This window comes from Larus michahellis, chromosome 2 (assembly GCF_964199755.1).
Source record: "Larus michahellis chromosome 2, bLarMic1.1, whole genome shotgun sequence".
Taxonomy (NCBI): Eukaryota; Metazoa; Chordata; class Aves; order Charadriiformes; family Laridae; genus Larus; species Larus michahellis.
This window is the reverse complement of record NC_133897.1, coordinates 50942570-50956581: the sequence shown is the minus strand read 5'-3', so window position 1 is coordinate 50956581 and position 14012 is coordinate 50942570. Positions and strand designations below refer to the sequence as shown.

The following is a 14012-nucleotide window of genomic DNA, read 5'->3' as shown; positions in this document are numbered from 1 at the left end:
AAAACAACTTAGGAATATAAGAAATATCCTGATCAATCAGACCGCGAGTCTGCGGAGTCCAGTGCTCTGTCGCTGGCAGTGGCAATTGCAGATGCTGTTTCAAGAAAAGCTGCAGCAGGGAAGCCTTGCCACTTTCCGTGATCCGTTCCCCCTGTAACCCTCCCAGTGTCCAGAATCGTCGTGCAGGATGTTAGAAACTCTTTTTAGTGTTAATGGATTTGATGCTGAGGAATTTGTCTAATCCTGCTTCTGAACGTGATGGGTTTGTGAAGTGTGGGACAGTTGTGCATGTGAGTGATACCGAAAGCATAAGTAGATTGGGTTAATTGCTGGAAGACACTTGAAGAATATATGCTGTAGCTTTTTTTTTTTTTTTTAATGCTAGGCTTCTTTGTTCCTTGAACCTTTCAGAATTAAATTCACAGTGCTCAAATACTCGTTTTCCCTTTATAAGACAAAAGAAAGGAGAACTGAGCCAATGGGCATATTGTAGTAGTATTATTACTACTACTTTTTTTTTTTAACCAACTGATTCAGTCTCAGTGGATAGTTAGTAACAGTTTTGCTCCAAGAGGAGACAGGGTAGGAAAGTGTGCGTATAGGAGAAGAAAGGCTACTTGCTTTGGGTTGAGATTTTCTTTTTTGAAGTATTTCAAATATGTGTCTTCCTGCGTTTTAAACTCAAGAGTTTTGTGGTGAACAGCTTCAGCTGGGTTTGAAGGACAGCAACATTAACTGTGGGACATGCCTTGGGAACGGCTCAAAAGCTGTTCTCTTGACACCCGTGCATTCTTCCCTGCCCCTGAATTTTAATATATGTTGAAGAGGATCTTGTAATGGAATAGTGGCTAAGGATGTACAGCTTGCATCGGTGTGTCTAGATAAGTACCTTGCATTACAATTTAGGGAGAGAATGTCAGAAAAGTAAAGAAAATGAATTACGCTTTCAAAATATTTCAGAAGAGCAAAGTTAACATTATTATGTTGAGCTTTTATTTTTTGGACCACGTAATTAGGGAATGAAGGCCTGTTTTAACTACTTGTAATATAACATCTTTGAGATTAATGTTAAAATGAGTTTGAGGAGAGAAGCAACAGATGGGAATATACAGAACAGGAGGAAGAGTGGGTAACGCTAGAAGGTCATAGAAGAGCACGCTTTGTGGGGATGGCACTGTTTGCAGTCTAAAGGGTGGCTTTGACTATGTAATCAAAGACAGCGGCTAGCAAAAATACTGATTTGAATCAGATCTCAGACAGATGAAGAATTTACTAATTTTTAAGCTATTGGCAAGAAAGATTATTTTTTAAAAATTGTATGCACTATGCTGGGGAACTTGCAATCTTACTCTGACGACTGAAGACTGGAGTCAAGCAGAGAAATGTTGTTTACTGTTTTACAGAGAATTGCAACTGGTATTGCACTCATTTACTGTTTCCCCCAGATAATGAAAGGGTCTTTCAACACAAAAATTATTGAAACAAGTTTCCATTAATATTAGGTCATAATTGTTCCCCTCCCTCCTCTTCTCCCCTGCAAGGCTATGATATAATTCTGGAAATTTCCTTACAGGGTATTTAGCTGGTGCATGATAAGTATATCAGAAATCTTTGTTGTTTTAACAGGCATGGGCTTCGCTTACTTTCTCTTGGGCAACTTGCTTGTTTTAATCCTGTCTGTCTGTCTGTCTTTGAACATACCAAAATCTGTTTGTTTTCTATTTTTCTTTAAAATACTGAATTTGCAATGGTATTTGAAACACTAAAAGCCAGTCTTATTTTGAAAGGCTTTTACCATGGTGGCTTAAAAAATACCCAAAAAAAACTGACTAAAGTGGACAGCTGGCTCCTAATATACTTGTGATGACTTAAATTTATGTATAAAAATTCCAGTTTACTAAGCATTTTAGAGAAAGCAGGACATGTAAGCCATCATTTTAGTCCGGCAGGAAATAAAAAGCTTCAATTCCCAAAATTTCTACTGAAAATTCCATTTGTATGTAATTGCTGTCAGGGCAAATACATTAAATTTATCCACGAGGTGAAATCTAGCTTCATAGGTTTACTTGGTATTGCTGAATGCCTATTGTCAAGTTAAAACAGCCCCTTCATCCATTTTAGGATGAAAGAAGTTTTTTCAGCAGGTGCCTTGGGGTTGGTTGGTTGGTTTGTTTTAAACTGAATAATCTGTACAGATCTTCTGTCAGTTCCACCACTAATACCTTCACTTTGTTAACAGAAGACAGTATAAATAGAGTCTTCTTCAAAGAACAAGATAAAAGAAAACTGATTTTTACCTGGAGTATCTGCATGTAATGTGTGGGATGGAGGGAATCTTTATTTGGAATTACAAATCAGAATTCTCTGTGGAGAAAAACCGTGGCTTTAAATGAAAGAACTGTGCATCAGAATAAGAAAAGTATTGTCAAGAGAAACTTAAGTTTTAATTCTTTACCTTCAGTGCTCACCATGGCCTGATACTCCTACAACATTTGTAAACAACAGTCCTACTCCTGCTCCAACTTTTACCTCTGCTCAACATAATACCTACAGTGTCCCAGACAGGTAGGTTTCTTTTCTGTATCCTAATTAAAGATAACATTTTAAAATCAGGCTTATGCAAAACCCAGCAGTAATCTTTACAAGCTTTTCAACAGAAATTGTATTGGTAAAAACATTTTATATTGGGGCATTAATTAAACTACTCTTAATTAAACTTGGGTGATCGAGGAATGATTTACAGTGATAGCGTCTGGTCTATATATTTTTGTTTTGTCTGCCTTGTATTTTACTACCTGTTCCTCAGTCACTCTTTAAGACAGATAAGTGGCCATAAAACCTCCTGTGAGTGGTGGCACAGCTGCTTCTCCAGTTGATAAAGAATACACAGAAACCAGATGACTTTTATATAGAAGGGTCATCATCTTTCTCATGAATTTAACTGAAGTTTCACTCCATGCAGTGTTTGATTTGTCTTTCAACAGTGATTTTTATTGTTTTGGGAATTTCAAGTTATTTTTCAGCAATGCTTTGAATATGTTAATATTTTGCTTAATAAAATTCTAGTAATACTTCGGTTTTTTTATTATTATTTTTTTTTAAATCTGTAGCAATTCTTCTTCCCCAAATCATCAAGGAGATGGAACTTCTCAAGGGTCTGGAGATGTGAGTGTTTGCTTTCTGTTATTGAGCATGGCTATATTTGTGTCAGAACATTCGATTTATACATACCTTGATATTAATAGGTACTGAGGAAGTGTTTGACTGTGGGAGGTTTTTTAATGGTTTTGGATTTTTTTAAATATCCAAATTATCATTTTCAACCTTGTTTCTTACAGCAGCTTCATCCTTCAGCCACAATCCAGGAAACTCAGCAATGGTTGCTCAAGCATAGGTTCTCGACCTATACACGGCTTTTTTCAAATTTCTCAGGTACTTATAGTTTACTTTTTTATTTAAAGTCTTTCTTTGTGTTAGTGAGCAAGTTTTGTGTGGGAAAATAATTCTCTAAAACCAATATGGCATCAATATTTATTGCAATTTACTAATTTGCTTATTAAATGTTCAGTTTGCATTGTAAGGCTGCTTTTTCTAGTTGCATTTTGCACAAACTCATGCTAGAACCCCAAAGGGAAGCTGAGTTCTTTTTTTTGTGATGAGAGTTCACAAAATCATTTTAACCTTGATGAGTCCTTTGAGAAAAAGGAATGAACGTGGTGTGTGTCGGGCCTTATTTTGCTGTGCTGTTTCCTAATGGCAGCCACTATGGAGTGATCTCAAAGAAAGTGCAAGAAATTGCTAAAATCAGATCCATGCCAGATCTTTTCTTAGGAGTTAGATTTACTCATAGTATATGAAGCTTTCATCCTTTCAAACTCTGAAGCTGTTAATAGTTGTCTTATTCAAAGAAATGGGAAATGATATTTTGTATTGAACTCTGCTTCAATGCCATGCAACAGGAGAATACCTTTACCTACACCTATTTATCTATTTTTTTTCATTTCAGCAGAATGTCCAGTTGCTCTTCCTTAAATATGTGTCACTGTAGTTTCTGCTATGTGTAGGGAAGCAAGAAATGGCAATAGCTGCACTATCTGGGGCTGTTTTGCTCTTTGCTTCTTCAGTCTTCCATGTAATTGTGCAGAGGGGGATGTCACAGTACACGCCATGAGTAAAATTCCTTCTCAGTTTTCTTTGGTGTGACACATGATGAGGAGAATCTTCGTGCTCTCTGCCTCTTAGCTTAGCTCATGCTACTGCCAGAATTCCCTTCGTACCAGGCATCTTCCCTGGTCAAGACCGAACACACAGATTCTCTTCATGTGGCGTTCTTGAAATATGTAAGACTCGAAGTTTTGTCTGTCCTGTAGCTAATTAATTCTGTTTGCTGCTGCCTAATGTTTTCTGCCTAAAATTCATACTCTCTTCTGCTAGGATATATACGGGTTCTGAGAAATAAGCTCACATCCAGCCTTTCTGAACAAGTTGTGAAGGTGTCATCCAACCCTAAGAAAGGAAGTTCTGCAATCTCCTGATAATGACTGAGCCAGTATTTTGCAGTACTTTCCTCAGCAAACCGTATGGAAACATGGTGTTGATAAAAATTATTTATATCTAGTTCTGGTGACATCAATACGGGCAGCAATAACTAAAATTTTGTAAGCTACTGCTAATAATAATATAGCAATATAATAAAAACAACTGAAATTTTGAGACCCCAGGGGTCCACGATGTTTTCCTATGCGCAGGCAGGAGGACTCCTCCAAGACCTTGAGATGGTGCTGAGGCCTCAGGAAAAACTGCAGCTTTTGGTACATAAGAACATGATTTTTTTGAGGAAAAAAACCCCAAATTAATATATATCATGTGTAAGAACCCCATGGCACTATTAGCTGTCTCAGCAAGAAGTTGGTGCCGTCCTGGGTTTCCCTCCTTGGTGTGGCTCAGTGCAGCTTCTAGCAAAGTGACCTGTTCTCATACCTCAGTGGGCAGTACGGCCACAAGCTTCCCCGCACCCCACAGCATCTACCAGCTCATCACGACTGACACGCTAAGGCTCCTTACTTAATCAGTGACATGATGATTTTATTTTAAGTAGCATGGGCCTAATGGAAAAGCACAGTATTTTATAGTCAACCCTTGCACTGTTGGAAATTCAACATTTATTCTTCTGTTGCTGGTTACTTTTTGATCTGTGCTTTTCATATATTGTCATTGCTAAGATTTATCCATAAACTTTAGTACCAAATTCCTAACACAGACGCTTGGAAAACTTTTACAATTTTTCTTCTCTTTCATTATTATCTTTATAGTAAGTCAAATACTACCTGGCTGATAGATTTTCTTTGAAGCTAGAGGTGTAGTGTAGCTTATAATTATACTTCTTCGGGTGTGGTAGGTTTTTTTATTATAGCATGTAAGAGGTATGACGACAAATTATTTTTTTCTGGATTTTAGCTATGCATTCCTAGATTGTCTGTGGAGTATTTTCATGAATAAGGACTATATTCCCCCCCGGCCCCGCTCATCTCCACTCATCTATTACATTGATTTTTCAGACTGTTGTTTTCTTTGTTGGCACTTATGCTGCTTCTAAGCAGCATGCTTCCTTCCATTTTGTGTTTAGATCTGCTTAATATCGTTTATGAAGCTTAATTTGCTAAAGTAAACGTGCTGGGAAACAGAACACTTATTCCCAGGGTCATTTAAAAAAAACCCACCTGCTTTTGGATGGAAGTATCCCACAACCTGGATTCACCCCATGGGCTGCTGATGTAGCGATTTGAGCACACTGATTTAGTTACACCAGCCGTTAGCAGTATCCTGCCTAAATGAGTGCACTGTAATAACTTAAGTGCATAGAGCACATGAGGTATTAGTCAAATGCCTGGGATGATGCGTTGAGTGAGAAATCATCAAATATCTGCTCTGTGTTTTCTATGTGTTTAAAATGCACTAACCCGGGTGTCAGTTAAAATGTTGAGCCATTTAATTAATTGTCTGGATATAAAACAGTCATCTGTCTCTACAGAAATTGTGGGCCCTGCAGACTTCTTACTTTTCCAAAGATGTGAACACCATCAAGTGAAACTAACCGCCTTTGGAAATTCAGCCATTTTTTCTTAGCACTGGCTAGTGCCTGTCCTAAATTTTACTTGCTTGTTTGGGTTTGCAGGATTCCATTTTTACAGTGGTGGAGTTTGTTATTCCTAGTTTAAATGAACATACAATTTATTTTAAAAAGTGTAGGTGTTCTAAAATAATCTTGGTAAAATCCTCCCGTGTTTCCCCAGGTGCTGATTTATTAAAGCTGACAAGAGAAGATCTGGTACAAATCTGTGGTCCAGCCGATGGAATTCGGCTATATAATGCACTGAAATCCAGGTAATATGCTGAATGTGAGGTTGAGCGGGGTTTTGTTCTGTCATTTACTACAATCCCCCCTCAGTAGAATGGGGGGATGTGGGAGGTCGGTGTCGGGATGGGCCTCGATGCCTGTGAGAGCAGGGATTGGCAGCAGTTATGTTTAAAGAAGAGCCTTCTGTGCACGGGGGCAGCCCCCGATGAGATGCAGGCACTGACGAGTTCAGGGGTGGGCTGTAAAACGGGTACCAAGGCAGTTGGGCACTGGCTGTTTCTTGAAAACAGGTGGATTGGTTGCCAAGACACAGAACTTCTCATTTAGGGGAGCCAAGAACAACCCGAGGCCTTTTGAGGTTAGAGTTGTTTGGGCGTGAACACAGGAGCATCCCAGCAGCTCTGTCTGATTCTGAGCAAAGTGGGTGTTTGCTGCCATTGACCTTTACCAGAATCGTCGTTGTTACTCAGTAGTTTTCTTCCAGGATTTCAACAGGCCGCGTCTTGATGAACTCGGAATTGATTGAAGTTTTGTTAAAATGTAGCAGCATCTGAGAGACCACGTAACATTATAGTAATTTTTATTCTTTTTTGGTCAGTGAAAGAAAACATTTCAAGTATGCTATTAGGCACAACAAATCTACATTCGTGGCGTATCAGTTTCCATATTTCCAGGACGAGTGACCTTTTCTCTGATGAGTGATTTGTTTGAATTGCAGGTCTGTTAGGCCCCGTTTAACAATCTATGTCTGTCAGGAGCCATTAAGGAGCATACAACTGGAGAGACCAGATGCAGGCAACGGTGATAGCAGCAATGGTGCAATATACGGTATGTATGGCACACCATTTCTGTGTCTTAAAAAGTCTAAAAGATAGATGGGAGGGAAAAAAGAATAGCGAGGAGGCTGAATTAGTGTTGCTGGTGTACAGAGAAACTATAGGAAGCTGTATTCAGAACAACATTGCTGTTCTGACACTGCACGGGATGAACAGAACCTTTAAACCTCTCAAGGTTAAATCATTGATTTTTTTTTTTTCAGTCCACTGATAAAGCTAACTGTAGTTACATGGTAATTAATGGAGGAGCTCTCAAACTAGCTGTGCTATGTCGTTACAAGGTATAAACCAGATAAACGTAGGTGGCGTGTAAAAGCTACGTGCAAATAAAACACTTAGATTCTTTCCCATTTTCAGTAAGGTTTTGCTGTCGTTTTCTCTGCAACTGAACTAAAACTGGTAGAGCTTGAACAGAAAAACAGCCAAGCAGTGTATGGGGTGGGATTTTAGTATTGTTCTCCTGAGAGATGGCTGTTGTTTCAACACAGATGGGAACTTCGTATTTCATGGTAAATTCCTGTCAATCTTACGATTAAGAGAATGGAGCTATTTGAAATGATTCTTTTATTGCTCTTTGCTTTGAGGGAAGAGACCTCCCTCCCCAGCCAGCTGAAATCTGTGTAGGCTGCTGCTGGAATAGTAGTTGTGTATTTTCCATGCAAGAATTGAGGTGGAGGAGGATCTGCAAATAGGATACTGTCTCTGTCAAATACATATTTTCCTTCTGGATATCTTCTGTCTTTGGTTTGGGATGGAAGAATGTGCAAACATGGAGCTGCCAAGGGCTTCTAGCACTATCAAATAAAGCTATAGAGCTGTAAATACGGCATCAAACCGAACAGCGACTTTGTCTTACTGTTCTGTTTGTTTGTGGTGTTGTATTTTCCCCCCTGCTGCCCTTCAGCCCTGAGGTGATCTGCAGGAAATTTATTCAGACATTTGAAAAAGCTTTTCTTTACCCCAAAAAACCTACATCCCTATTTAACGCAGCAGTGTAGTAGCGTAAGTCAGACATGTTACCTCCTTCTTTTGAGAAGGTCCAAAACTACGTCCAGAGTCACCTTTAGGTGACGCTCTAAAGATCCATTGAAGTCTGTTTGATGTGACTGTGCCTTTTTGTGCAGGGTACAGGGAAAAATGTGGAAGTTACCTTCGGTGTGGGAGCAAAGAGAAGCCTCCCCCGTGTCAGAGGGCTGTGCTTAGGGCTTTGCCTTGAGAGAAAAGGCAGTTCATGCTTCCGAGTGAGAACAGGGGGAGAGTAAAGTAAAAGGTTTCTAGCTTTTAAGATTTTTTTTAAAGCCAGGGTATAAACAAGTTCAGATTTTTTGCATGTACTTACTTGTTATCAATTAGTACTATGCTCATTTACATAATTTTTTTCTTCTAGTTTATCATGCAATCTACTTAGAAGAAATGGCAGCCTCAGAAGTCACTCGCAAGCTCGCTTTGGCATTTAATATTCCTTTGCATCAGATCAACCAGGTTTACAGACAGGGTCCCACAGGTATCCACATTCTTGTTAGTGATCAGGTAATGCAAATTTCATTTTCTTGACAAATTTTATTTATGAATTAAATAGAATGGAGGATATTCTCATGCTTTCTTCATCGCCTTTTTTGTTTGATAATGGAACCTACTATTTTCTGACCTTTAGAGTATTTTTTCCTTTACATTAAAATAAGCAGAATGATCTTTAAATGTCACTCTTCCTCTACCTGAACAAATTCAGATTATGAGGAGAGAAAAACAACTGGTCTATACAGTTCTGAGATGCTGCAGTAATTACTTAGTATGTATTTATTTTGAACATGCCCAGAGGCAGGAAGCGTTTAAATACCGTTGAAGTCGGCTTACTCAAGCATCTGCTATAAATATTTAGAGTTCCAAAACCACAGCCAACAGTAATAGGCTCCCGACTGGTTCTCACATGATTAACAAGCGGTATTTTGACAGTAATGCATTTTAATTTAATTTGGTATATGCTTGTCACCTTTGGACATTGGTTGAAGAAAATCAAAATATGCAATTTCTTAGAAAAGGCTGTTTAATATCTGATGTATTTATTTCTGGCATCAGTCACGCTCAGGAGGGTTTCAAAACATTTTTTTCTTTTTCGTAGATGGTTCAAAACTTTCAAGATGAGAGTTGTTTCTTATTCACCACAATAAAAGGTACAGTGTCTTTTCTGACAGTTAAAAACGTAATTGTTTATTCCACCAAGGAGCCTTCCTTAAAGCAGAATACTAGTCCAGCGAAACCTCCCCAGGCAAAGAGTAACGGCGGTTCCAGTGAAGGCCAACGGGCAAAAACCAGTATCTGAATTAAAGTAGTGGCAGAAAGTATCCCCGAGTTCCTCCTCTCTCAGCCAGACGTTTCAGGCTCTGCACAGCACCGCAGTCTTTTCTCCAAGCTTCCAGTTCAGAACCAGTACAGCACCCGTGCAGATGCTACCTACAGAAACTGCCCCAGCTGTGAACAATTTCTAATTGCGTCTTCAATTGCGATGTCTTTGCTTCAGCCTAAGAAGGACCCTTTTAAAAGCTATGGTTTTGCTGTACATGAGCTGCATTTTTAAAGTCCGCTTCACTTCATCAGCATCTTAAGTTGAAACCAGTTGTTCTGTGTAGCATAAAATCTATTTACATGGTTTGTGATTGTTAGAGACCCGTTTGTCTCAGTCGTTAAAGCCTTTCGGTGGTACCGCTGGCTTCTAAGCCTAAAATCCACAGGGGCGCTTTTTTTTTTTAACATTGTTTCCTTTGGCTTTCTAGTTTAAGGTTGAGCATCACCAAATAGGTGATTAAAAACATATACTAAGGATTTATATTGGTCTTGCAGCAGTTTGTTACTTTGTACGATACTAAGTGTCACTGTCAAAATGAGGCGCTTTTAATGCATAACACAAAGAGTTCAGAAATAACTGCAAACCAAAGAGATTTCCAAAAATTAGTTATTCTTCAAGCGTTTGCCCCGAGTGGCAGGTTACTGATATTTCACGTTTCAAGTTTAATATTTTGTAGTAGTAATGTACCACTTCTACACAGTAAAAACTAAGTCCAGACTTGGATGTTTTGGCGTGCTGGCTAGTCCGTTTATGGTTCTATATATGAAAGACTGACAGGTTTTTTGTCTTTTTCAGCTGAAAATGGTGAAGGCTTCCATATAATTTTGAAGTGACGTCACGCGATTGTTAGACTGATCCTCCAACGCAGAATGCAGTCCTGCCTAAAGATTATGAAGATCATCCAAAAACCTTAGGATCTAACTTCAGCGTATAAGATGTTTCATATTGAAAACACAAAATGACCTTTCTAACGAGCTGTTTGATAGGTGAACTTTCTTATCACTGCCATAGCTAAGTGTCCTCATGAGAGGTATAACGCCATGACAGCTTACGTACAGGCATGGAAGACAATGTAAGCAAAGGTGCTTGCCCTTCACTGAAATAAGGCAAATTACGGCCAGTAGATACGGTTTCTAGAAGCGAAGCACTCGTTGCTTTTCTATTACCTGTATCCAGTTGGAGATGAATGTAAACTTATTCTGGGGCATTTACCTTTCTGTGCCAGTTTGTCTATTACTTGCTTGTACCTTATGCTGGTTTTATTTTTTTGATGTTAGCAGAGCACATATTAATCCGTGTGGAGATGAGTAGTTAAGCTGATAGTGATCAGGTTGTCGGGTCTTTGAGAGTAAAGCTGTCAAAACAGCTTCCCGTGTAAATTGTGTATAAGAGTGTATGTAAGAAGTGTAAATGCCAGAACAGGGCTTTTAAGAAGCCCGAGACAGATGCAATATATGCATGCAGCAAACTGCATTATCAATAGTACCTTATTGGAGGGATTAATATAAATCCTATGGGGTACCAAGTAATTGTGTTTTGCTTTAACAAATTTAATGGAGAATAATTGCCTATGCATCCTTTATGTTTAGTTTCCTAGGTTCTCTGCGGAGCACTGCTGCAGTTTAACTCTTTTTGCTTGTAAAATTGTGGGTTTAAAAATACTAGCAGTGAGAGGTGGATTTTTCTGACTTAGTGGAATTACGCTGACGAGGGAGGATGACCCACTGGCACCACGGGGCTGTCATCGCTTTCAGCAACATCAAATGAATTGCTTAAGAAACACTAAATATACACCATTTCTGTCTCCTTCCCAGCAGGTAAACGCCTTGCTGTAGTTGCTGTTATGGACAAGTATCTCACCTTTTCTGTTGACCTTTCCCCGCCCTCCCATCCATACTGTACAACTGCTACAGTGCCTCTTCCATATGACCAAATATTTACTACTTTTCTTTGAAACATGCAATGTGCTTTTTTTCAATAGTTTGGGTATTTCTTGTACAGACGTGGCACAGCATTTCCTACCTTGACATTAAGTTCCAACTGGTTAGGTACTTTGAGGGGAATATTGCAAAAGGTATGAAGTGACGGTTTCATAGCTGTCCTTTTTTTTTGGCCTTTGACAAGTTCCACCTTCATCTCTGGCTTAAAAGCTTGGGAATAGTTTGCTTTTTATGCTGCAGTGTTCAATGTAAACAACTACTACAGCACGTAAAAAAAAAAAAGCAACTTTCATTTTTTCTTCATTCCCTCTTTTCATAACTGTCTCAAGTGCTTAGCAGAAAAGCTTCTTAAAGCTGTAGCATTTTGAAAACTTAAATTCATCAGAGCTAGAGTTTCTTTCCTATTTTTATTTTTTTCTGCACTGAAAGTAAAATTTTACTACGTACTTTTAAACATTTCTGCCTATGAGTTGTTCATCTTTGGGTATTGTTTGGTCCTAGTATTTTCTTGAACTGACACTTGTGTCTTTTCAGCTCACACCATATTCAAATCCAAATGTTTTATAAAAGCGGAAAAATCCTTGATTGAAAAGTATCCAAATACCTAATTTTAAAGAATATTGAAAGTTGTACAGTAGTTTGTCCAGCTCACTTGAAATTGGAATTAAATTATGGCACCAGCAAATTGCTTTTGTTTTTTAATAAGATGTACACATTTCAATTTAAGTATAATAAATGTTTTTCAATAATTTTGTAAATGTGCTTTTCTTTTTGTTTACTTCCATTTTTTTCCCCCCAACACATCAGAGAGACTTCTGTCATTCAGATTAATTATATTAACGGCGATAATGGTAAGTAAAGGTAAATAATGGAAGCAAACCAGCCCTGGTTTATCCTGCCCCCAACGCACGCACACACACAGCTCTTCTGCTTCTAATGGAAAACTTAGTTACATGTGAAATAATTGAAACAAATTCAAATTTGACATCAGCTGATTGTTTATTTAAGTGTCCTATATCAGAGTAGGTTCCATTTTGGTTTTTGTACATCTTTAATGCCATAGACTTACAAGGTTCATTATGTTCTTAAAAAAAAAAAAAAAAGAGCCACCAAAAGGCAACACATCGTGACACGCTGGTACCCACGACTTTCCTGGTACGCTTGAGAATAAAATCTGCTTGAAACTTTCCCTTGCAGCAATATCTTACTGAACCTCTAAAGTATGATTGTAAGAACACTCCGCCGCTGCTCTGCAAAACAAGCCCCTCCGTGGCTGATTTTGTAGTAGTGAAGAAACCCAGGTACTGCGCTCTCAGCTGGAGTTCAGCCTCCACGGTGAGATTTTAGTTGATGGTCCCCAGCGTCTGTGTACGTGTGAAGCATGAACACAGGACAGCTGCTCTTGTCCATAAAAGTCTCTTAACGACCGGTCACACTCCTCTTAAAAAGTAGCTTAAAATTTTGGGGGGGGAAATTGCAGTAAGCTTAAAATTTTGGGGGGAAATTGCAGTACTATCCAGCTGTAGCTTCTCCAACTGCTTTTTAAGCCAGTATTTCTATTAATTTTCAGTAAACACACGGGCCCTGAACTCTTAAAACATACACACACACAATCAATCTTACACAAAAAAGCTTTCCAAACTGTTGAGTAGTTTATCTCAGATAATTAAGTTGCTTAATATAAAAAAGTTTACCTAACCCTCTAGCACTGAAAAACTAAGGATGAAAGCGTGGCCTTAAGATTTAATACATAGATTTTATTATTATTATCGTTCAGAAGTTGACAGCTTCTTAAATAACTCAAATGTGAGGAGTTTGGCTTTCCGCGTTTGAAAACCACAGGTTTGGTTTGGTTCAACTCCCGCCTACAGATTTCTTTGCCCGCTGCTGGCTGTGTCCCTGAAACGGGTGGGACAAACAGCTTGACTCAAATCCCTCGCTCCATCCTCGCCCCTGTGACTGACCCTGGTCTCCACGCTTCACCTGTAGGAAAGCAGGAGTAACACACGCCCCCGCTCGCTCGAGCCACTGCATCCTTCCCTCCCAGGCGGAGGAGGTAACTGAGGACACACAGGACTGGCGTTATGGTAAGCACCATGTATGAGTGTGGCAGCCGATGATGGTAGAGTGCACGAGCTCTACCACAGTGGATTTCTTACCCCCTTTAAAGGCTGATGGCATAGGGCATCACACGTGCTTCGGTGACGGGCAAGCTTTGTACTAACACAGAGTTCAATTGAACCAAGCTCAAAAACTTGGAAAGAATATAGTTACCTTACCTTTAGACATTACCTATTATGTCCTTTGTATGTAATTAAATACGAAGCAGAATCATGAAAAAGTATAAGCTGTTTTGCTATAAGAGCTCATGATTACCTTGCGGTTTTTTTGGTCAACATCTGCTAAAGCTGATTTGTCCTTAAACCTGATCTTGACTCTGTGGTGTATAGTACAGAACAGCAGGTTCGGTTCCTTGGTGCGATGGACTCGAGCCCCGCGTCAGGCTAGAACTTCACACTGAATCGTGCGCACAA

General features: G+C 39.1%; 1 protein-coding gene across 4 annotated transcripts in view; it reads left to right on the top strand.

The window, feature by feature from the left end:
- Positions 1-12236, top strand: part of UBP1 (upstream binding protein 1) — a 39745-nt gene extending 27509 nt beyond the window's left edge. For 2 of the 4 annotated variants that reach the window (XM_074575341.1, XM_074575339.1), the window contains 8 exons: positions 2462-2565; positions 3111-3165; positions 3342-3432; positions 6294-6384; positions 7077-7186; positions 8582-8724; positions 9314-9365; positions 10334-12236. In XM_074575341.1, coding sequence (XP_074431442.1) covers positions 2462-2565; positions 3111-3165; positions 3342-3432; positions 6294-6384; positions 7077-7186; positions 8582-8724; positions 9314-9365; positions 10334-10371 — 684 coding nt within the window. In that variant the 3' untranslated portion in view covers positions 10372-12236. Of the gene's footprint in view, positions 1-2461; positions 2566-3110; positions 3166-3338; positions 3433-6293; positions 6385-7076; positions 7187-8581; positions 8725-9313; positions 9366-10333 lie in introns of all 4 variants that reach the window. The other 2 variants (XM_074575340.1, XM_074575338.1) reach the window with 1 other exon arrangement.
- Positions 12237-14012: the final 1776 nt, after the last annotated feature.